The sequence below is a fragment of the Tachysurus vachellii genome, chromosome 7 (assembly GCF_030014155.1).
Source record: "Tachysurus vachellii isolate PV-2020 chromosome 7, HZAU_Pvac_v1, whole genome shotgun sequence".
NCBI lineage: Eukaryota > Metazoa > Chordata > Actinopteri > Siluriformes > Bagridae > Tachysurus > Tachysurus vachellii.
In genome coordinates, this window is record NC_083466.1 from 1,810,001 (window position 1) to 1,835,489 (window position 25,489).

At 40.9% G+C, this 25,489-nt stretch overlaps 2 protein-coding genes across 2 annotated transcripts in view; one reads left to right on the top strand and one right to left on the bottom strand.

Moving 5' to 3' along the window:
• Positions 1–13,170, bottom strand: part of pigk (phosphatidylinositol glycan anchor biosynthesis, class K) — a 16,379-nt gene extending 3,209 nt beyond the window's left edge. Inside the window, exons 1-10 of the mRNA XM_060873825.1 lie at positions 13,030–13,170; positions 11,671–11,724; positions 11,477–11,568; positions 11,230–11,365; positions 10,831–10,942; positions 10,651–10,747; positions 9,997–10,114; positions 9,541–9,651; positions 6,931–7,106; positions 2,166–2,244 (exon numbers count right to left, since the gene is read on the bottom strand). Coding sequence (XP_060729808.1) covers positions 2,166–2,244; positions 6,931–7,106; positions 9,541–9,651; positions 9,997–10,114; positions 10,651–10,747; positions 10,831–10,942; positions 11,230–11,365; positions 11,477–11,568; positions 11,671–11,724; positions 13,030–13,113 — 1,059 coding nt within the window. The 5' untranslated portion in view covers positions 13,114–13,170. The remainder of the gene's footprint in view (positions 1–2,165; positions 2,245–6,930; positions 7,107–9,540; positions 9,652–9,996; positions 10,115–10,650; positions 10,748–10,830; positions 10,943–11,229; positions 11,366–11,476; positions 11,569–11,670; positions 11,725–13,029) is intronic.
• Positions 13,171–13,947: 777 nt separating this feature from the next.
• Positions 13,948–25,489, top strand: part of ak5 (adenylate kinase 5) — a 31,667-nt gene continuing 20,125 nt past the window's right edge. The window contains exons 1-5 of the mRNA XM_060873826.1: positions 13,948–14,235; positions 15,603–15,789; positions 17,188–17,334; positions 17,509–17,681; positions 21,052–21,165. Coding sequence (XP_060729809.1) covers positions 14,176–14,235; positions 15,603–15,789; positions 17,188–17,334; positions 17,509–17,681; positions 21,052–21,165 — 681 coding nt within the window. The 5' untranslated portion in view covers positions 13,948–14,175. The remainder of the gene's footprint in view (positions 14,236–15,602; positions 15,790–17,187; positions 17,335–17,508; positions 17,682–21,051; positions 21,166–25,489) is intronic.

Below are 25,489 nucleotides of genomic sequence, written 5' to 3' on the forward strand. Positions count from 1 at the left end.
TGTTGTGTCCGCTAACAAAGCACCGTAGATGCTAATGGCAGTGTAACGTCTCGGTTTGCTCATTAGCTCGGTCCCTGTCAGTCTCATGACCTTCGTTAGCCGAGGTCAATATACACGTCTCCAAACGTATAAGCGCTCTGGTAGGAAGAGCGAGTGAGACACCTTGCTGGCTACACAAAGAATCTGTATGCTGTAGAAATCTAGCGAAAGCGCCGACTTAGCATGTTGTCCAGTAAGGTTTTTACACAGGCCACAATTTTTATTTTTTTTTTCTTTCTTTCTATTTTTGTGTTCATCAGACAGAATAAACTATGAAATCGGGGGCTCTTTGAGTTTGGCACTCGGCCCGATGCTGAGAGCTGAGATGCAAATGCAGAATCAACTCGGGACCTTTTTAGCAGTTCGCCTGAGTTTGGAAAAACGATTATGCAATCACACACAAATAGCCAAGAAAGAAGTTAACAACAAAAAAAAAAAAAAAAAAACTGCACGGATGCTTGCTGGATGTGGGAGCTCACGTGGGTACTTAGAGGTCACGTCATCCAGCAGCTCAAGGTGAGGTGGTTATTACGGCGAACGCTAGAGAGGTATGGTCATCGCCATGGAAACAGCAACTCAGTGTGTGCTTGTGTGTTCCAGATACGGAGCATAGACTCACACCATGATCTCTGACCCATGTGGTACGTGGAAATGTATAAAGTAAAGTAATATATACGGCCGAGTGCAAAAGTTTGTGCCCCCCACCACCACCACTTCCGTCTTCGACGCGTCCTTCTGTCTGTCCGACGTTCCGCTAAACCGGAATGAAAAAACTTCGACTTTTCACTAAATAATTCAACAGAAAGTAATAAGAGGTTTTCCCTCCGCGTCAAACCCACAGCTCAATAAACCTACTTCCTTTCGTTTATATCTGACCCCCTGAAGTCAGAGTCCCTGCCAATGTCATAAATTCATTTGCAGACAGGATTTCGTTCACAGAAAGCGCAAAGTAATCACGCTGAGAGCGAAAAAAAAAACCCGTCCGGATCTTCAGCTGAGCGCGGCGTGATTAGGGGGAGCCGGGAGGTCGGGCTGGATAAGCTCTGCTCCCACTGAGACGGTACATTTGCAGATAACAGACGGGTGATGATTGTGTGCTTCATCGCAATCTTTTGATTATCCGCTAATCGCGGCTTTCCGAACGCACCCCGCTGCGATGTACCGCTCTCTTACTGCAGATAATGTAAATCTGGAAACAGAGCATTTTTGTTCCTAGACAGAGACACAATATAAAGTGTTCCTACTGAGCACACAACAGTTATTACGATCACAGTCGTAAATTGCACCGACGTGCGAGCGACAAAGGGACAGAAGACGTTTGCTTTCTTTATTTGGAGAAACCGATGACATTGTAAATAAATTTAAATAGCGACTTGGTCTCGGTTTAGAGAGTTTTCATGCAAAAATATCATACTTGTACAGGTAGAAGTGACAGTAAAAAGGTTTAACGATGAATCGCCAGTCTGAAGAAATAAATAAATAAATAAATAAATAAATAAAGGTGTTCTGCTACATAGTGAAAAAAAGAAAAAAAAAAAACGCGTATTGTCTGTAAAGTTAATCAGAATTATAGAAGGTCATTAAATATACAATTCGTTCATTAGCTACTGTACGTCCTGTTTGACGTAATACAGTAAATACACCCGAGCGCTGACGTCACACTGTTGCTATGGAGACAACAGCGCGTTCGTTAAAGATTCCAACAAACCCAATGTGTGTTAATGTACTTCAGCAATGCTGCTACACAGCGATTCAATAAGAAACCACACCACAAAACACCCTCTCCTCTGCCCTGTGGGGCATCTAGTGATCCCCCTGAGTTTAAGTCTGGCCTGAGAGGAAAACAAGCGCGGGGTCTTTAATCCGGTTACACGCTCACTGCGGACGTGTCGTATGACGCGTAAGCGGCGTGACGTGAAGAAAAAAAAAGGAGGCAAGGCGAGAAAATCTCACGTCGAGCAAACTACAAGAAGCAGCCTGGGGGGAAGGAGGAAAGGAGGGAAGGAAAGCGACCGAGAAACAAATGTGGTTTATAGAAGTGTAACGATTCGATTGGAAACCGAATATCATTAAAGGTTATTATTAAACATCACCACATCCAGCAGGTTTATTTAATCAACACGCACCCGATGGATGATTTCAGCCACTGGTAACTGGTCTGCGTAAGACAGCGTCTCGCTCTTCTCATGTAGTCCAGCAACAGACCTGAAAAACAAACAAAACAAAAAAAACTCTTACACTTTTTTTTTTGCAGCAGCAGACACACAAATACTTGATATCATATATAATATAATCTTTTACATTTATTTAAACACACGACGGCTCTCTGATTGGAACAATAAGTAAAACTTTTGTTTGTTTGTTTACTTCACAGAGGTGAGAAGGAGACTTGGTGCGTCTGAGCCGGAAAGTTCCGGAGTATAAACTTCTAATCGCAGACGCAACAAACCGACTGGACGTATAAAAACACTGGCCTTTGACCCTTTGATGATGACTGTCAAGCTGACACTGTTGGGCCCTCGATCGAGGCCCTTAACCCTTTCCACAACCTCCAAAGTTGGGATAAGAGAAAAAAAGAACTTTCCAGAAATTAATAAACGACAATATTAAACATTACCCCCATTTCCAGTGGCGCCACATAATAAAATATCTCCACTGTAATAATTATAAAGGGTTCATTTACTTAAATAAATGTCTTAACTGACTTACTGTTTATTTTTGGTTATTTGTAAGTTCTTTTTTTTAAGAATAAACATAAATATGGTTAATAACTAGGTGGTAATGTTGATTTACGTTACATAGGCTGGGGTTTAATTAACTCCGTATCGGAAGGTGAGCGTTTACAGTTTGACGCGAACGGGCCGTCCTGAAATCCTGTCCGCGCTCATAAACCGGCTTAAAGAGGATGGGAGAAGTCTATTAAAAAACGAGGGACGAGGCTGCATCCTCGTCTCCACTGAGACTCGCCGACAAAAGGAAGGCTTCTAGCTTCCGCTTCTGCACCGGAGGGAGAAACCGGATATACAGACTGGATTTGAATTGCATTTGAATAATTTACTGCATTTGTTGTTCGCCGGTAACAAGCAGTCCATTATTTATTTATTTATTTATTTATTTATTTTTTGCTGTTATGGTTTTCTGGGGCAGAACCTGACAGACACGGGCTCGGCTCCATGTTTCAGTGATTTTAAGTAAGTAAGTAAGTAAGAAAGAAAAAAGAAAGAAAGAAAGAAAGAAAAAGAAAGAAAGAGAGAGAAAGAAAGAAAGAGAGAAAGAAAGAAAGAGAAAGAAAGAAAGAACGAACGAAAGAAATAAAGAAAGAAATAAAGAGAAAGAAAGAAAGCAAAAGAATTCACAATTATGCACAAAAATCAAGCAAATTCTGATACTTTGAAGACACCAGACTAACACTTGTATAAGGTGACGTCCCCAGACTAACACTTGTATAAGGTGACGTCCCCAGACTAACACTTGTATAAGGTGACGTCCCCAGACTAACACTTGTATAAGGCGACGTCCCCAGACTAACACTTGTATAAGGCGACGTCCCCAGACTAACACTTGTATAAGGCGACGTCCCCAGACTAACACTTGTATAAGGCGACGTCCCCAGACTAACACTTGTATAAGGCGACGTCCCCAGACTAACACTTGTATAAGGCGACGTCCCCAGACTAACACTTGTATAAGGCGACGTCCCCAGACTAACACTTGTATAAGGTGACGTCCCCAGACTAACACTTGTATAAGGTGACGTCCCCAGACTAACACTTGTATAAGGTGACGTCCCCAGACTAACACTTGTATAAGGTGACGTCCCCAGACTAACACTTGTATAAGGTGACGTCCCCAGACTAACACTTGTATAAGGTGACGTCCCCAGACTAACACTTGTATAAGGTGACGTCCCCAGACTAACACTTGTATAAGGTGACGTCCCCAGACTAACACTTGTATAAGGTGACGTCCCCAGACTAACACTTGTATAAGGTGACGTCCCCAGACTAACACTTGTATAAGGTGACGTCCCCAGACTAACACTTGTATAAGGTGACGTCCCCAGACTAACACTTGTATAAGGTGACGTCCCCAGACTAACACTTGTATAAGGTGACGTCCCCAGACTAACACTTGTATAAGGTGACGTCCCCAGACTAACACTTGTATAAGGTGACGTCCCCAGACTAACACTTGTATAAGGTGACGTCCCCAGACTAACACTTGTATAAGGTGACGTCCCCAGACTAACACTTGAATAAGTTGACGTCCCCAGACTAACACTTGAATAAGTTGACGTCCCCAGACTAACACTTGTATAAGGTGACGTCCCCAGACTAACACTTGTATAAGGTGACGTCCCCAGACTAACACTTGTATAAGGTGACGTCCCCAGACTAACACTTGTATAAGGTGACGTCCCCAGACTAACACTTGTATAAGGTGACGTCCCCAGACTAACACTTGTATAAGGTGACGTCCCCAGACTAACACTTGTATAAGGTGACGTCCCCAGACTAACACTTGTATAAGGTGACGTCCCCAGACTAACACTTGTATAAGGTGACGTCCCCAGACTAACACTTGTATAAGGTGACGTCCCCAGACTAACACTTGCATAAGGTGACGTCCCCAGACTAACACTTGCATAAGGTGACGTCCCCAGACTAACACTTGTATAAGGTGACGTCCCCAGACTAACACTTGTATAAGGTGACGTCCCCAGACTAACACTTGTATAAGGTGACGTCCCCAGACTAACACTTGTATAAGGTGACGTCCCCAGACTAACACTTGTATAAGGTGACGTCCCCAGACTAACACTTGTATAAGGTGACGTCCCCAGACTAACACTTGTATAAGGTGACGTCCCCAGACTAACACTTGTATAAGTTGACGTCCCCAGACTAACACTTGTATAAGGTGACGTCCCCAGGCTCGCACGAACGTTGTCCGAGCAGATCGCAGGAAAATAATCCAAATCTAAATAAAGTAAAAATCTCAGCGTGCCCTAATCGAAGATGTTCTACAAGCGATTAGCGCTCGAAATGAGGATTGGCTTGTCTTGTTCAGCGTGAGCCCTGGGCGCTCGCTCCTCCCTCCGTTCCTTCTCCATTACCGCCCCGCTGATTAGCTCGAATGCGGCGTGATTTTCCCTCCGAAGCCTCAAATTAAAACGGTGATAATGAAGCGTCTCTTCCCATTAATTGGAAAAGCTGTCGCTTGGAGCTGCTTGTGCTAATGGAGGCGGCTGTAAGTGCTTTTCCTGCACTAATTTTCTCTCTCTCTCTCTCGGCTCGGTTCATGTGCTTGATGAATATTTATTAATAATAATAATAATAATAAAATAATAATAATATTATTATTATTTTGTTATTATTAAAAAAGGAAAGCACTGAGAAGAAGCGCTCTCTCTCTGTGAACTCTGTTAGATTATACAGTAAAGATAGAAAACTATTACTGTATAGAAAACTAATGAAACCGTCATGAAACGTCCTTCTCGATATGTACGGTCAGGTGCGGAAGTATTGGCACCCTTCCCAAAAACGAATGCAAACTATTAAATTAAATTATTATTATTAACGATTGCTTACACATTGTGTTAAAGAAAGCAGAGTTTCCTATTTTCATTTAACAGGAAATCCCAAAGTGATCGATTTCTTTTCCGCAAAACAAGTTCTAGTTATCGCTTACGTTAAAAGTGGCTAGAATAAAAAGATGCTATCGTTTCCTGCGTTATCTCGTTATTTCTCTTTTTATGATCAACTGAATGATGTTGTCATGTTATGGAGAAACCGCAAAGCTCTCAAAACTTTCTGAGTTTCTGTATACTGTGATCTAATTTACTTTCACTGCATGTTTAAATGCGCTGATGCTGGAAACCCCGTCCGGATACGGCTACGTTTTTTTAACTCCTGTTTACGTGAAGAAAAAAAGCCTCGTCTTCATTGAGAGAGAGCCTCACGGGCCGGAGTCTCGGACAGGAAGAGGAAATGGATGTTGTGCTACTGCCACCTTGTGTCGTGCTTGATAAAACACACCTGAGTGACACCTGTGCTTGAGAGTGTGTCATAACTGTTACTGCTAAAACGACTCGTTTTGTTGACAACGAATTGTTACGGATCTGTGTGAATATAAACATAAACGATGCGATTGGCTGATTGGTAACGTGACTTGTAACGTGATTGGCTGATTGCGTTAAGGAGCATATGTAAAATGCTAGTGAAGGTCATTTACGTGTTCTGTGTGCTCAGTGAAAACGAGAAGAGACTCCTGTAGTTCTGCTGTAGAGACGTGAAGAGACTAAACTGAATTAATCCGTCGTTGCTGATGAAACAGATATCGTTAGAGGACACGGTAATAAAAGGCAGTGATGGAGTCGGTTAGCTCCAGGAAACGCGTGACGCCACGTCCCGATTCATCCTGTTCTGGCGGTAACCATGGCGACAGATGTGAATCAGGTTATTAAAATGCCATGGGGGGGGGGGGGGAGACGACGACTCGGTGTACTATCTGATGAAGAGACCATAAAGTTATACTCAGTAACTCAACAGTAAGCGAATTTTATTGAGTTCTCTCTCTCTCTCTCTCTCTCTCTCTCTCTCTCTCTCTCTCTCTCTCTCTCAGCACACATTAGTCACCATTCTCTTTTTCTTTCTCTCCCTCACAGACTCAATCTCAGCCTCTCTTGCTTCTTTGGTCTTTCTCTCTCCTTTGCTCACTTTCTCTAGGAGCTGAAAACAACTTCATGAGACTTTTTCGTATGTTAAAACGATGACACGGTGACGGAGAAACGTAAACACCGACAGGACGCGCTGTGTGTGTGTTTGTGTGGCATGCAGCGTTTATTTCCTCTGGACCCGATGGATCGGCGTCTCGGTGTTTGATGCTTACGTGATTGTGGACGTTTCCTCTGTGGGTGTGGTCAGGTTCACCACCTCCCGCGTGAGCTCCACCTTGCGTACGCTTCCGAAGAAGTCGGTGATCAGGACGCTGCTGGGGTCTCGCAGGAACAGGTCGGTGCGGTGACCCGGAGTGGACACACACTGGCTCGGTGGACACACTTTAAACTGGGAGAAAGAAGGGTACACACAACCACAATCATACAATTACACACAACAGAAACAAGTAGTCAGTCAAGTTAACCAACAACACGCTGGTTAGCCACTCTGAACGTTTCTGTCAGGATGAAATCCGGCTCGGACAGAGTGGATCAAAGGGAAGCCCGCTCCGAGTGGGACGAGCGGATGATAAGCGTCTGAGGCGCTGAGAGAAAAGGTCAGTCTCCTGCGTCTTTCAAAGCGCTTGACCTGCACGTGCATCAGGCAGTCTGTTTAAAGTGCCCTCGTTTTTTTCATCTGCCACGTTTTTCATCTTCGTGCTACAGACGCCCGAGTGAGACGAATCCGCTGGCGCTGATACCGAAAAGCTGTCCGACTAACAGCCCTAACGTTACGTCCCAGCAACTACTATCAATTTGTGTAGTAGCTACTAGGGTTGCAAAGGGGCAGAAAGTTTCCGGTAAATTTCCGGTAAATTTCCGGAAACTTTCCACGGGAACTTAATCTGGGGAATTTTGGAAATATTCAAAATTGGAAACTTTACGGGAATTTATGGAAATTTACAGGAATTTATGGGAATTAATTGGAAATTTATATAAACTATATTATATACAAACATAAACAAACATTTTGTTTGGTCATAAGCAGACATGCATACAAGGTAATACAAATTTTAAAAATGACGTCTTGACTGATTTAATTGTAAGTAGAACTTTAATTGATTATTTCATTGAGTAACACAAAAGCATAATAAACATTATTATGCTTGTAATAAACATAATAAACCTAATAATTGTAATAAACATTATTTTATAGAGGATTTTTTTTATTTCGGGGGAGTGAGTGTGTGGGAGAGGGTCACCAAATTATCTGTGCATGTGGTAACACTCCTAATTTACTGCTTATTAAGAGTTAGTAAGGTAGTTATTAAGTTTAGGTATTGGGTACAATTAAGAATGTAGAATAATGTAATGCAGAATAAGGCATTAATATGTGCTTAATAAGTACTAATAAAGAGCCAATATTCTATTAATATTCATGCTAATAAGCAACTATTTAAATGACCCTAAAATAAAGTGTTACTGTGCATGTTATAGAAGAATGTAAGTACCTGCAGGGGGTTTGGCCTCAATGGCCCTCCAGTAAGCAGTGTGCTGTGTGCGAGTGACCGAGGAACGTAGGGTACAAATTCAACTTAAATTGTATTAAATCTTGTTGTTTTAAACACAATTATGCTGTTAAGATTTTTTTAACTACATTTAAGTTCCTTGTTATAGGCAACTCTGCATTTTTTAAAAAATTCCCAGTTTATTTCCATATATTCCCGTTAATTCCCATGGAAAGTTTCCAGCCTTGAAAATTCCCGGAATTTTGCAACCCTAGTAGCTACGCATTTGCTTTAAAATGATCCGGCTCCGTATTATAGGAGAGGAAAAGAATACGTGAAACGAGCATAAAGCAGAAATAAGGCAGTTAAATTAATTCTGATTAACTCGAGCGTGTAGTAAAGGTCACGCGAAACGGACCTACATTTCTCCAACGCTAATTTCCCCGTCGCTTTCGTTACAACTGATTACTTGAATTACTTAATTACTTTAAATATTCATCGTTACGATTCGACTCATTTCCAAAGTGCTTAATCACATGTCCTGTAGATTCCTACCATAAATAGCTTGATAAAGTTTACTGTAATAACGAATGAACTTCACCTTCAGGTCCGAGCGCTCGATTGGGTCCTTGATTACGTGTTACCTTCATTAGGATTTACAGGAATTTTAAATGGTCTTAATGAATGTCACTTGAATTATTGAGTGAATTTCATTTTCAAACAGCCTTAATTACACGTTCCCTTATTTTATAATGACCTACATTCCTACTTAGCCTCATTTCTCTTTAATTACAACTTCATTTCTTACTTTAATTATGAGTTACTGATATATTAGTTAGCTTTATTACAGCTCAATATAACTGTTACTTATATTTACAAGGCAACCTATAAAGGATACGTTAATGACAACGTTACGATTATGACTTAATAATGAGTCATCCTTATGAAGGTAACTTTAATTATGACATAAGGTTACAGGTTAGATTAATTACAACTTTAGTACAAAAAAAGAACAAAAAAAATTAATTATAATTTTGATGACTAAGATTTTATTACAACAATTTAGTTGAATTTAATTTTTATTATTTTATTACAAGTTACCTTGATATATGTATCAAGGTAATGTATACAACATTGTGACCTACATTAGGTTCCATTTCTTACGGCTTTAGGTTACGTTATTACGGCTTTAGGTTACTTCATCGCGACTTTAGGTTACTTCATCGCGACTTTAGCTTACTTCATCGCGACTTTAGCTTACTTTACTTTATTATTACAGCTTTATTACAACAAAATGTCACCACAAGGACAAAACACACCCCCACACACACTCACCAGATCGTTCATGTTGGTCTGACTGGCAGGATGGATGTCTTCCAGGAACTCAAGCAGGTAGAAGGTGTATCTGTCCATCAGATGAACGCCAATGGCGAGATCCGGCTGGTGCTGCAAGTCACAGAGAGAAAAAAAAAAATGCTTCATCTTAACAACCTTTCCATGTTACACACACCTCAATATAACAACACTTTTTTTTAATAATTAAAAGTATTGCCCCCATCTACCCACCCCTCCTGGCACTTGTTAATATGAAATAAAGCATGAAAATTACAGTGAGTATTAAAGACAAAACCATCAGTTGCATAATATCCTCCCCTTTAATCCTGTGCAGTGGATATTTATCTATCAGGAACAGGTTAGACTTTTTATCCGTTTCGAATTACACGCAATGTCGTGGGACATGAAAGGAAAACGCTTGCCACGTAGGTTCAAAAGCTGATGCTGCGCACTTACTGAAAGCGAGTCCTCTCCCACTTGGCTGCTGGCCAGAGCCATGATATTGGGTGAGTAGAACCTCTCGTACATGGACGCCCCCTGGCACGTGTCGATTATAAACAGGAGCTCGTTATACCTGCAGAATAGAAAAATTCTCTAATGAGTCATGCCGTACGTTTGTACCGAAGAGTCGACTTCCTGTTGACGTCCAGTCTAAAAAAAGAACTGACAATTACCACATCACCAGGATCTCTAATTCTCAGCCATAATGGCAGCTTGGAACATTTCAGAGCCTTTCGCATTGACCTCACAGCTCTGAACACACCTCTAATAGACTATCTGGATCAGCCGATTCCACACCGGAGCGCACTTCCACCGCCGCTGGAATTATATCGATCTCTTAACCGGGATTTTTTTTTTTTTTTGAAGTGTCTTTTCTTTCATTTGTTTATTTATTTTCTCCACAACTACAACAACAAGTCACTCTGCAGAGATAAAATCATCTGCATAAATAAATCAGTAGATGGATGGATGAGCGGAAGTATATTTGTTTGTTGGCACAAATATCCTCAGTACACTAGACCACATTTCTGAATTTTAGCATCTCACAAAAAAAGGGGGATAAAAACAAACATCCTACTAACTGCACTAAACGAATCCAGATGTTTTTACCTTCGCTTCTGCCACATCTGCTCGAATGCATCAGCCAGTTCCACGTTGCTGATCTCCTCCGAGTCCTGGAACTTTAGGAAGCCGTTCCCACCGTGACCTGTCCCAAAACGTCCAGCTCACATCAACCTTACAACGGCCTTTTTTTTCAGATGTAATCTATTTTTTGTTTGTTTGATTTACCTGTGAGGTAGATGAGGATGTTGCTGCGGTCGTCGCTCAGTAAGCGTTTGGAGCGCGGCGTGCTAGCTGGGAGTCGTCCAGTCAGAACTCGCAGGAAATTCTCCACGGTCACCTTAACAACGAAAAAATGATAAATAGAATAATAATTAAATAATTTAACAACAAGCTTTTAGAGGCTTAAACATAAATTAGGATTATTGATATTAGTGCTGTAAAACCTCAGCAGAACAACTTAATCCCTGCTATCACTTATGTTACGGCAGCTATACGCTTTCATGTTTATTCAAAAAACAAACAAACAAACGAACGAAACCATGAAGAATTTGTTATATAGAAACATTACATCTGATACAGATCCTGGCCAATCAGAACTGAGAAATGCAAATAGGCCCCGCCCACCTCGTATCCGCGGTAATCCACCTCCACGTCATCTCCGTAGACGTTCAGCTCCATGTTCTTGTGGCTGAACACGGTAGCAGGTTTGGGGTTCCTGTGGTTGCAGGCCATGTCGTCGGCTAACATCAGAACGATGTGACTGTAACAGAAAAGAGCACAAGAGATGAGCAGATAAACGACAGACATGGCGATTTTTATTCAGTAAAACACTAACCCGAGCAGGATGAAAAGCATCAGTGGTGACACTAACCTGTCTGGGATGCCCAGTCTCTTCACGCTCCTGTACACCGACAGCACGTTGGCAACGTGCCGATAGTTGAACCAGAACCTCGAAGTGCAAACCTGCATGCAAGCGTTAACCATATGTTCATCATTCATTCATTCTTTATTACAGTTATAAGCTTCATGTTGGTTAACGAGTCTTTATGTAATTAATGGTCTCACCAGCACTGCCCAGTTGTTTGTGTGACCGCTGCCGAAGAACTGAGTGGCTTTTGTCTGAAACACAATTCATCATATGAATCTTATGGTGTCCATCTATTTGTTCCATCAATTCTGAATCAATGAGTCAAACAGAGAGGGACAACCTGTATCTATAAGCATACCTCATCTTATTTTAGAAAGAGAGAGAGAGAGAGAGAGAGAGAGAGAGAGAGAGAGAGAGAGAGAGAGAGAATGAGAGAGAGAGAGAGAGAATGAGAGAGAATGAGACAGGGAGAGAGAGACATAGAGAGAATGAGACTGAGAGAGAGAGAGAGAGAGAGAGAGAGAGAGAGAGAGAGAGAGAGAGAGAGAGACAGAGAGAGAGAGAGATTGAGACTGAGAGAGACACACAGAGAATAAGAGAGAGAGAGACCGAGAGAGAGAGAGAGAGAGAGACACAGAGAGAGACTCAAACGTTGGCATGTTTCTAAAAAGACCCGTAAGGTTGTTATTATTATTATTATTATTATTATTATAATAAATAAGAACAAGATTAAATGCATCCCATGAATGTTACCATAGAAACAACGCTGTTTAATTCTGATTGGTTAGATCATTGTTGGAAAGTTTACACAGGGACTCGTATGGAAGCCGTTCCAAGTAGTCTGTTTGTTTGTTTGTTTATTTATTTATTGTCTTATTCACTTCAAAAAGAGAGAAAAAGGGAAGTTGATGAGGGTCTGGATGTTTGTAGCTACTATAACGTAAGCGAGAACATGAGCTAACACCAGCAGAGCATCACACTTAGTGGTCTGTTCCTTACACATGTGGATGTTTTGGGTAACTATAAAGTAGAGACAGGAGACAGGTGATGAAAAGACACAAATATAAAGCCTCTAAATGTCAAAATATAGCTTTGGGTTGACTGATTTCAAAATGGCGCTTCTGCTTCCTTTAGTATTCAGTGCACTTTAGTATAAACATATAAAACACCTCGTTAGATAACAGATTTGGGAACATAAAACCTAAGAAATAATTATATAGTGCATTAATAAAATATATTATATATATATATATATTATTTATATTATATATTATATTAAGTAATTTGTCGCAATTAACAAAAATGTTTTTGAGAAACGCCTAGGCGAACCTTACAAGGCTCGTATCCCAAATGCCTTCCAATTTCAAATATAGTGCACTAGATTGGTACCCTTGTTTGAGTAGGTGACGTATTCTACGTAGGTCACCTACGTAGGGAACTATCCGTGATTTGGAATCAGCCCAGAGACGTTATGAATTAGAGCTATCATAGCGACGCTAGCACGCAGTCCAGGGCTAGCGTTATCGCATAGTTAAGACACAAATTAAAAGTCTTACCTCAACACTGTTGCTGTGTGCGACTGGCAAAAAAATAAAGCAGTTTATAAAAGCGTATAGTGTTACGAATATGAAAGTAGCCATGACGGCTAGCCCGATGGAGAGCTTCGGCGTTTACACCCGGAAGTAGCTAACACGGATTTATTTAAAAGTTGTGGATTCAAAATAAAAGTCGGAAAATAATGAATGAGAAAGATATTTTCCTATTACTCAGGGGAATAAAAACTCAACACAGATATTCCAATATAATTTTTTAATGCAAATCATTTCAGGATTTTTTCTTTACCCTTCACTGTCGTTTTACAGAAATAATAAACACTTTCTGAATGACATTAATGCGTTGTGTTAGTTTGTCGTTTTGTTCTCAGTAAAGTAGCCATTTTTGTAGCTCATATTGGGGAAAAATAACGGATATTTTGGAAATATAATGTACAAATCCAACAATAAAATTAGCTATTTGTTTATTTTGGAAAATATATAGGTATAAATAAATGCGTTGAATTAAACAAAAGCGTCCTAAAATTGTAAGTTTTGAAAAAGAACACTATAAATTTAAAACATTTCAAATGAATAACCTATATTATATTACGAATGAAATATTTTTGTTAAAAAAAAAATGTTTGTGTAGTCGGGGTTCGTTCGCGCTCCCGACAGCTGGCACTGTGCGCGCCCTCGTGCCAGAGATCCGTTCGCTCGATACCTAATAAGATTCCAGATACACGTTGCCAAATTGATAGAAATCCCTCTTTCTCTTAAAAAGAACTCTCCACTCTCGATTTTAAAACGTGTTAAAATAAAGTATTTGTACGTGCTGTGCGGAATTGTATTTTGATTCAATGTGTACGACACAGATTAATGCATAAAATGTGTATTAAAATTGTATCAGGCTATAAGAAAAGTGTGAAACTAACCTGGCAACCCGGCTCGGTGTGTCGGCGTTCACCAACTTCCACGCTTGCGGTGGAGGGGGTTTGGTGGGAGCCAGAATGTAACACACACGACCAGATCTGTAGACGATCCAGTCCAATTCAAGCAGTTAAAGGAGAAAAGAGGAGTGTTGTTGTTTTTCTCCTCCGTGCATTCTGTTTATTATAATAATTGTTATTATTTTACATTATTTCCACAGCGCGCGCTCCAGCACGAGACATGAACGTGAACGATGCCAAGGAGTATCTGTCCAGGAGAGAAATACCCCAGCTGATGGAGGTAAAGGCTGTTAGACACCAAATTATAAAAGCTCTTTATTCATCTGTCAACATTTCTGAAAAGGAAGAGTACCAGTAAAAAAAATTGTTTTGTTTTTTTAACCTTGCACATGATGATGATGATGATGATTGATGATGATTGTTGATGTTGTTCAACAGGTCATTCAGTCCTTTCATTTCATCCTTGTCATTTCACCATGCACAGTTTCTATGAATGTGATGTGCTGGAATGCTCAGCCTCTTGAGTCGCACCACTACCACCACTATCTTCCTTTTTGGAAAGTGGTGTAAATATGCCCCATAGGACCAGGAATGTCTGTGGTGTTAAATAGTACTATGTAGGGCAGGATGTACCTCGTGTTTTCACAGCCCTTGAGACACCTGACTCGAATCCGTGACTCGGATCGGGTGTTTTAAAAGCTGGGAAACCTTTGGTGGTGTGTGATTTGGGAAAAGGTGCCTCGTAAGATCTGAAGCATCTGTGGTGGTAGACGGTACTATGTAGGTCAGCAAGAAAAAACTCGGTGGTTTACAATTTTGACGCAATATTTATTACTGTTGTGTGTGATTTGGGTTCCCTTTGTTCTCCACACACCAGATTCAATTTATGATTTGGACCAAGCATACTGGGAGAACAGAAGCCCCGGTGGTGAACAATTGGCACTTGCATCACAGTACAATTGGATTCACGAATCTGACTGAACAGAAAGTGTTTTGTTTATATTGGTTTTCTAGTCATAATCTAATTCTAATAATAAACAGATTCATAAATATGGTGGTAAGAATTAATGTTGTTTGCACCCTGGACATAAAGTCAACAGGTCATTGGTGAATGTCTTGGCTTTGAAGCAAAAAAAAATGGAACTCAATAAGGAATAGGGCTCCTTTCTCTTTTTTGTATTATTATTATTATTATTATTATTATTATTATTATTATTATTATTTTTACTTCTACTACTCCTACAAAACATCCAAGCAAGAAGAGTCTCTAGAACTCCCTTCACAACTTGTACCACCTTGTCCAATCAAATATTTCCCTTGTTCTTGAATCTCCTTATGGTCTAAAAATGTTCTAGAGACTTTTAGAGATCTCCTTTCACATGTACCATCATATCCATGAAAATATTTCCCTTGTTGTTAAGATGCATGTTGATGTACATGCTTTGTATGGTCTATAGAGTTCTAGATACTCCACTGCTATTCTAGATCAATCGGAAGTCTCTAGAACTCCTTCCACAATATTTACCACCATGCCCGACTAATCGTTTCTGTAATTGTGGATCTCCACAATCTTTACATGGTTAAGAAACCACAGCTGGAGATCTCTGATAATTTTTACCAAGTTAAGTTGTGTTCTTGGTTCTTCAGAGTTTGCTGACAGGACTGATGTATTACCGGCCGGACGATCCCATCGAGTACATGGAGCTGTGCCTGAAGAAGGTTCGAGAGCTCGGTGGTACTGAAAAAGTGAGGTGGGACACATTTGTTGGACAGGAGAAAAAGTCACTGCCACCACTCAACGGAGGTCAATCACGCCGGTCTTTCTTCCGCAACGGTAAAGAAAATATGCAACGGCACTTTGGTGTGGTTTGCTGTCAAAATGAGGCGGAATCTGAGATAGCTCTTAACAATAGACGGACTAGATCAATTGTATTTCACAGTAATGCCGTGTGAGACAGGAAGTATTATTGTAGTAATGAATACTACAAAACTAAGCAAAGCAGCAGAGCAGAGAGTCTCAATCAAGGGTCGAAGAGTGCTGGTGGTTTAATTCGTTACCTTCTTATCATTATCCCAGAACTTTAACCATAATGCACAACAAAGCAAAAAAAAAATAGTCTTGCAAAAATGTTTCCGTTTCCCAAACTGTAGACCTTTTTCTAAGTTTTGGACTTGTGCTATAAGACTTTTAGTCGTCTATCTCACCAACAATTATGACGGTAGCCATATCAGACAATTGAAATTAATTTAAATTTGTCCTATGACATGCCTTTAGAAGTTTCCACATGAAGTTGTACTGGATATCTGGGTGTGTATTTATCAAGTAGATTGTGAGTGAGGTAGTTCCAGCACTAAAACTCATTCCTCAGGATCCTAGGAACACTATTAATAAGCCTCTCTGGAAGGGATGCCACCAACATGCATAGAACTTTGGCCACAAACAGGCTTGTGTGCCTATAAATACACTTTGCCGTAGGCTATGCAAATAAGAAAATGAACAGCAAATATCTCACCGCTGAGTTTGTTTTGGAAAGCAAATAAACCACCTCAATTGGAGATGTTAGACAATGAGCTAATTGTTTTGCAAGCTGCATGTTGCAACGTGAGCTGGCTTGTTGTTGGGTTTCTTTCACTGCTGGCTTTAAATCCCTGTGAAAGCAAACAACGAGGAGCCGCTATTCTTAAATTCAGGCCATAATGAACCTGGGTGATTGTTTTAAAAAATGTCCATACTGGCTAGGTGAAATGTTGTCAAATACAAAATGAGTGTATTAAATAAAGTTGAAGATTCATAGCGTTACCAAGATAACCAGGGTAAACGTGTGACAATTTATATGTAAGCTAATCTTTATAATCACACCCTCCACTGTCATACAAATGAGTCTGGTTCCTCTCAAGGTTTCTTTCTCTTCCATCCAAGGAATATTTTTCCTTGCCACAGTCACCTCAGGCTTGCTCACTGGATATAAATATAAACACATTTAAATATAAATCTTTGTATAAATCTTTGTATAATGTTAACCTAATGTTAACCTGTTCTGTAAAGCTGCTTTGAGACAATGTCCATTGATTAAAGCTCTATACAAAGAAATTTTAATTGAAACGAATCGAATAGATGTGCCAGTTGCGTAATGCTAAACTGGTAGCTATGTACGTTTTACTTGCATGTTAGCAATGGTAACATCGTAAGGAAAGATTACCTCATGCGAACACACGTATTTTTTTCTCTCAGTGTTACCCGACAGGTACGAACGCCTGCCACCAATCCACCAGTTCTCCATTGAGAGTGACTCGGACTTGTCAGAAACAGCAGAGCTAATCGAAGAGTACGAAGTGTTTGACCCGTCCAGACCACGGCCCAAGGTCATCCTCATCATCGGTGAGTGAAAATTCAAATCTGGTAAGTACAATCTTAGTGGTAATCTTTCCTTATGAACAAATGTTTGGGATAACCTCAGACATCAGTCAGGTGTTATTTAGTTTTTAAATTTTTTTTTTAAATAGAAGGTTAAGCTATGAAGAGACAATTTAATTAAATAAACTACACTTTCAGGTGGTCCGGGCAGCGGTAAAGGCACTCAGAGCTTGAAGATTGCAGAACGCTACGGCTTTGAGTATGTCTCCGTGGGCGAACTGTTGCGAAAGAAGATGATCCACAATGCAACCAGCAACAGGAAGTGGAGTCTGATTGCTCGGATCATTACTAACGGTGAACTGGCGCCTCAGGTAACAGCTTCTCTGTGTAACACATAACAAAGAAAGCCTGTTGTCCATTTATTAGCAAAGCCTGCTTGGGCTAGCCAGGAGAAATGTGGTAATTAATGGCACAACATTCCTCAGTTAGTGAATGTAGCACATTTTCAAGCTAACCCTGAGACACAGATGCTAACTAACAGTACAGTGTTCCTTGATTAGCAAATGTGATCACGAGGAAATCAGGGAAGAAAGAAATTACTATGCTAATTCAGTTTTTACGCTTTTGTCCAGTATAAACCCTAAAAGGTTAAATATTAAAATATTTAGCACTTTCGATGATTACGACTTTGCTTCGATCGACATTGCTTAGCTAAAGTGATTAAGGTGACATTTTTGCTTACATGGAAAATTAAGATGAGAAAATGTCTGCATTTCTAGCTTGTTTCGATGGCTAGACAATTTTGTGATGCCAAAAATTTGGACTGAGAACTAATTTTGTGGTATCTTGTATTCTTTAATGAAGTTATAAAAGAATTGAGTCTCTAATAGGACTGCACCAATGTTAATTAGTCAATGTTAGTTAGTTAGTTAGTTATATGATATGATGAAGTGTTTTTAATCCCTCGTGATGAAAAGGGGGAAAGTAAATAAGACTCACGGTCTATTTTAGTAGATTTTATGAAGTAGCTTTTATGCTAATCTGAGGTAAAGTGCATCAATTTAGCCATTTTTCACCTCAAGTTATGTCAGAAATTCAGTCTCAAATAGGGTGACACTGGGTAAATCAGATTTTTAGAGGCAAAATGCAGTCCTGTTGTTTTTGATGTCATACATTTTTAGAAACACAAATCACCTCAGATTTCCTGTGAGAAATCATCTCAGATCCAAATGCTTACTTTCTGTCCAAAGCCCAGGCTAGGTTTGTGCCTGAGTATGTGTTTTTAGGGGGGGGGAAACAAAAGGGAAAAGGATCGGTAAAAGAAATACAACTTGAATTCCACCGCTGTGTTCCACCGCTAACAATAACACGTCTTAAATTCCTGGCCAACAATAACTTTGTGTTCCTCGACACCCTTTCCTGTACGGCCATTTTAAGGGAAACGCTCATACAAAAGACTTTCTGAGTGAAATATACTCGCGAAACGAGGCTTACAGGCTGAACCAGGAAACCATCAACGTTCCAGGCTTTTTATTTTCCTAAAAGCACTCGATAGAGTCAATCTATAAAGATTAGCCCAGAGCGGATGAAATGGACAGCAAGAGTCACTAATCCCAAACTGCATCAGATCTATAAGATATAAAGGCCAAGCCTGCGATACACCATGAGATTAGGATGAAGATTAAGGTGAAAATTGGTAGTGGATTATCACAACATCTGGCACGCAGGTTAATACTGTGTAAAAGTAAGCGTGCTGTCTGGATGAGTATTAAAGTTGAAAAAGAAAGATCGGCGTTTGCTTTAGTGTATGACGGCTAACGCTGTTATTTTTAGTTACCGTAGCTAGCGATTGCATCGTGATTGGTCCGGAGGCTTTTAGAAGAAACTCTACAGTGACCTAAAAACCCATCAAAAATATCTCTTCCTAAAAATGTGAAGTATTAATGCAGCCTAAGGCAAACAGATTTATAAACTCAACCGGTGGCCGATGTCTGTCGTCATTTGTGGCTGCAATCAAAGATGGACAGATTTGTAAAATCACAACAGTGAAAGTGCGTAGGCTTTGGGGAAAAAGTGGCTAATTTGCATGAGTTTGAGAACGTAGTGTGGGCGTCGGTTTTCTCTCAAGTCCTGAAACGGCATTCATTGTCTGTCAGAGGGATTTTTTTTTTAAAACGATAGAAGAATAAAATCAGTGCTTAAACACAAAATGTTGTGCAGCATTAAGAAATATTAGCAAGTAATTAGCTGTGTTACTAATTAAGTTTATGAGTTTGGGAATCGTAACTTTTGCCATTCGGTGGAATTCTAGATATCCGATGTTAGTGAGATTTTTTTTACGATTTTTTGTGTCATGTATCATTTCAGGAGCTCTGTTATAATATAACACACACACACACAAAAAAAACATCTGAAAGTGCTTAGATGTATCGATTGTGTCAGCATTTCTGTAGCATTTATCTGCCATGTGGTTCGTAGGTAGCACAGGAAGCGTGTATGTGCTCGGGAGTTTTTCCGCCGCATTTGAAATTCCGATCACGTTCTCGTCTAAGAAAGAAGACAGCTGTGTTTTTGTTTTTTTTGTAAATTAAATCTATGTCCTTCAAAAACTCTCATAGCCATGATGTATTACTGCTAATGTGGACTGAAGCAATACACCAGAAGGAAAGAGTTCTGAATCATGAAATAGGTTTAATGACGTCGATACTGGATGACGTGGCAGCAGTGCATTACAGTATATAAACTCCTGCAGATACACATCCAGAGCTTCAGGTAATGTTCACCTCAAACAACAGAATGAAGAAAACGTCTGGTCTTTGTGACTTGGATGTTGGACGTTACAAGATTTCATGTTTTTTTTTAATATTTCAGAAACTTTAATAATCACTCGGGGGCACGGTGGCTTAGTGGTTAGCACGTTCGCCTCACACCTCCAGGGTTGGGGGTTCTATTCCCGCCTCCGCCTTGTGTGTGTGGAGTTTGCATGTTCTCCCCGTGCCTCGGGGGTTTCCTCCGGGTACTCCGGTTTCCTCCCCCGGTCCAAAGACATGCATGGTAGGTTGATTGGCATCTCTGGAAAATTGTCCATAGTGTGTGAGTGCGTGAGTGAATGAGAGTGTGTGTGTGCCCTGTGATGGGTTGGCACTCCGTCCAGGGTGTATCCTGCCTTGATGCCCGATGACGCACAGGCTCCCCGTGACCCGAGGTAGTTCGGATAAGCGGTAGAAAATGAATGAAATAATCACTCTTTACAACCATGGTGAGCAGAAAAGCATCAAACAGCAGAAGTTCCACTCCTGACTTCCTGTTCTTGGCTGACAGATGTGATCTGCCGCCATCCACCTCATGTTTTCTGCATTTTGAGACTCTTTTCTTTTCACCATGGTTGTAGAGTGAAGATCTGAGCTACTACATCCTTTCCGCCAGCTCAGACCAGTCTGCTCATTCTCCTCTGATCTCTCTCATCAACGTCCTTCAGATTCTTTGCATACAAGATGTTTTTTTGGCAGCATTCTGTAGAGACTGTGAAGAATCTCAGCAGACTTCTGAACACCAGGCACTATGCCACAGTCAAAGTTTGTTGTATGTTAAAGTATATGAATGTTAACTGAAGTTCTTGCCACGTATCAGCAAATGCCGATTTTGATAAAACAATCGTTCCTATTAATGTGGCCGATGAGGATCTCTTGGAATAACCCAGCGGTGTAAGTTCACTTTAATCAGATTTCTTTCTTCCTGCAGGAGACGACCATCACGGAGATCAAGCAGAAGATCATGAAGCTGCCGGATGCCAGCGGAATTGTCATCGACGGCTTTCCCCGGGATGTGGCACAGGCGCTTTCTTTCGAAGATCAGGTGGGTGTGTTTTCACAAGAGTCTATTCTATGCTCACTATACTGTATGACTCGCAATGTCTTTAGTTCTAATTAGCACAGTAGTGAAGAAGGAAATTAATCAACGTAAATAAGCAAGGATCGCTCATGTATAGGGAATTTTTGGGACGGCGAGCCTGAGCTGCTTTTTCTCCTTCTTTGTGAAGCGTTCGTGTTAATGGAGAGCAGCGTGCTAATTTCTTGCAGGGAAAGTGTTGTGAGCAGAACATAACGTGTCAGTATCGGAGCAGCTAATGGATTCTCTCACAGCTGCGAGCCAAATCGACTGAAGTCGATTACGAGGTTGGAAAGCAAAGGCCGCTAGGGTTCGAAAAGTGCTTTAATGGGCTTTGTTGAAAGTCCTGGTCTGTGCTCATCAAGATTACCATTAGAGCTGCTTTGAGGGAACTGTTATGTGTGGAACACGGTGAGTGCTAAACAAAGCCATGCCTGGAACTAAGGATCTATCTTTGGTTTGCAAGTTCAGTGTTTTGGTGGTTGGTGATTGAATTGCAGGTCTATTTCTCTCCATTGTACTCTCTCTGGTCTTTTCTCATTGAGGTCATGTGCACCCTCAGGAAGATCACATACTGTACCACTCAACTGCATATCACATCACATCTGTCCTTTTTTACCCCGAGTTACAAAAAGTCTGGTTCCCTCGACATGGCTCTCAGTAAAACAATAAAAGGAGACGTCGTATCTCTGATGGCTGCCTTGCAAAAACTGTTTCAACCGGCTGTCACAAATCTCCTTTAACAAGAGGCACTGAATGAGGCACAACGTTTCATACGCATTCATCTCCAGAACCTCCAGACCCCGCCTCCGGACCTTTCCTCTGGCTGAACGTACTCGTCATCTCAGCGTCAAAGGCATACGCAAGGAGATAAGGACTGTTTATCTGGCTTCTAAAAGGATTGAGCAATGCCCTCAAGGCTAATTCCAGACATCTGTCTCTACACATACACACACACACACACACACACACACACACATACGCTGTAAGAAACTAGCCATGGAAAAAAAAGGGGCGTTTGGGATTTATCAAACCCACATGTTAACATCAGGCTCGCTGTGTGTTGTGGTGGAAAGAGGAAGTTGTAACATATATCAGAAGACACCAGACACTAGATCTGTTATTGGACATTATCTCCGCCTGTCATGTGGAAGACTGGCTTTGATTCCTCGATGACGGAACGCACTTATGGGCTCAATGAATTCTAGTTCCACTCCACTCACTGAGGCCCCCTGGAATATCCTGAGCTAATAACATGTAACGAATTACTTTAATTAAGAAGGACTTCCAGGGAGTGCGGAGGAGTCGGAGTTGGAGTCGGGAGCGGATTAGTAGCAAAAATGGAACAAACCCCGGCTTTAGACCTGACGATGACAGATTCACCCTCGCACGCCATCCAAATGTCAACCAAATATTATTTGAAAATGTCAGCAGGCGGCAATCAGACTGATGTTTTAACGCGTCTAAGCGTAGAAGAAAATCTAGACATGACGACGTGGAGTCAGTTTGCCTTTCATCAGCGAGGGCTGAATGAATAGCTGTGAAGATGAGCCACATGTTGTGTCACGATGACGCTTAAAAAAAAATGCCTCCAAGACATGAAAGTGTTCAAGCGAAATTCTGAGAGCAGATTAGGAGGCATGTCGGGGGGGACGGGGTGGGTGCGGGCGTGACGTAGTGACGCCCGCAGAACAGAAAAAAAAACAGAACAGAAAAAAAATAGATGGAGGTGATTGGAAAGAGACAAAAATGTTCTATTTCAGCTGTCACCTCAGAGAGGGAAACATGAAAGATGCGAAAGATCATTGTGCAAAGAAGTAAATAAGAAGATAGGAACGTCGAGGTGAAGATTCTCCATCCGTGGGTTTACATCCATCTTTGATGGGAATAACCCTGTAGTTAGAGTGCAAACTGGCCTTCTGTCCTGCCTTTCTCCCTAGTTATCTAACTGCTCCGGTGGAAGCAGTCCTGCGCTCCAGGGGTCTGATGACTGGGCAGTTGCTAAGCCAGATTGTACAAAACAGAGACAAATTTCCAGAAAGTTTGGTCGCTATGGCGACGGGAACGACCCGTGTCCGAGGGTTGTACTATTAGAAAGATGGTGTAAGAGTAAAGAGACTGGAGGAAAAAATACCAAGACTAATATTGCTGCTTCAGAGTCCACTGATCGGAAATTAGAGATGTTTCCATCACCATAGCAACATGGCGGGAGCCCTGGAAATGCGTCATAGAGAATCGTTTTATTTTTTTCTTTTCTGGATGTTCCTCTCCATTTTGTCCAATTGACTATTTGCGAGCAAGAATGTAACGCCTCTCAAGTTTGCTGCTGTCGCTATGGCGACGAGAACAAATACCATAATCTTCTGATTGGCGAGATAATTATTTTGACTACTGTTATTGTTCTCATAGGTTTCCAATGCCGTGGTTTCTATAGTGATAAGAATCGCTTACTGTCGTCTGATGCTAGAGATGGGATGTTAAAGACGATTAACGGAACGCTGTTATAGTTTTCTTTATGAATATTTGTATTTATTTATTTATTTTCTCCGATCGACCGCGCACGAGCAAGAACATTCTGCAATCCTATGGTTGCTATGGTGATGAGAACAACCTCTCGAATCGGAAACCTCATTTGATCGACAAAAGACGAGACAAAAACATAAATAGGCAAGCGTAATTTTGCTGGATCACGGTTTGAACCAGATGCCGGTTCCGTTTCCATAGCAACCTTAGGAGAAGCATGTGTTTCAGAAATGTGTTGTTATTTTCCCAATCTGTGTTAAGACGGGTCTCGCGTTTTCTTCAAGTATTTTCCACATTTGTTCAATTAAATGTTCACGAACAAGAACATAACACGAGTCTAGCGCTTTTCAGGTTCGCTACGGTCGCTATGGTGATAAGAATCCCTTCTCGAATGGAAATCTCCTTATCTTCATCTTTATTTCCCACAAATTTCCCCAACAAATATACTTTGTTCTGGATATTTGTCTTGGTTTTCCACTAATTGTCCAGTCCAGATTAGTCCATGTTACAGCAACGGCATCAAAGCAAGCAAGATTGAGTGTTGGTGCCTGAAAAAGGCTAGAACCTGAAGTCCATAGAGGTGGTTTCAAGATGGACAGATGCGAGCCAGCGGGGACGGGGACAGATATGGACGTACCCAAGGGAAATGTCTGTGGAAAGTGGGATGGAGGGCAGAGGAAGATGTGTATCAGCCCAGGGCATTATGTGTGTGTGTGTGTGTGTGTTATCTGTATAGGAGCACTGGCAAAAGTGCCCTTTGAAATGTCATTCTGTGCCTCCGTTTTATATTTGACCTCATCGTTGCACTCCTTTTCCTTTATTTCTCTCTACAGGAAATCATTTCCGAAGCCTTGCGCTGCAATTTCACAAACAGATTAATGAGTGTTTGATATTCCCTCGGATGCGACCGAGTAACCGTAAATTAGCCCGGCTGTGTCAATGTTTGATTTGGGAATGTTTAATGTTTGGCTCCGGAGCTGAGAGGAAGATAAAGCCGAGCGTCAGCCAAGTGTGTGTCAGCTTATTGCATAAAAAAGTACAACAAAGGTCCCTATGGCATTCCCCCCCCCCAAACTTCATAATATACTGTATGACTACATAGTCGTGACCGTTTGCTTAAAGATTAACGAACCCTTATTAGTATCAGTGGCATTTGATTATGTAGATATGCAAACATGGAAACCTAGATCATGTCAGCATCATAAATGTGTGATCGTTTGTTTTAATTCTGCCAACGATCATTTAATTCAATTCAAGTTTATTTGTATAGCACTTTTTACAATGGACATTGTCTCAAAGCAGCTTTACAGAACATAAACATAGAACAGAAGATAAACATAAGGGGCAGTATAAAGAATTAATATAATAAAAATTCAAAATGTATATAGTTCACAGTGTGTATGTATGTGTGTGTGTGTGTGTGTGTATGTGTGTGTGTATGTATGTATGTATGTATGTGTGTGTATGTATGTATGTAAGTATGTATGTATGTATGTAAGTATGCATGTGTGTGTATGTATGTATGTGTGTATGTATGTATGGATGTATGTGTATGTATGTAAGTATGTATGTAAGTGTGTGTGTGTGTATGTATGTGTGTATGTGTGTATGTGTATTTATCCCCAGTGAGCAAGTCTGAGGTGACTCAGGCAGCAGTGGCAAGGAAAAACTCCCTTAGATGGTAAAGGAAGAAACCTTGAGAGGAACCAGACTCAAAGGGGAACCTCATCCTCATATGGGTGACACTGGGGGTGTGATTATAAATATA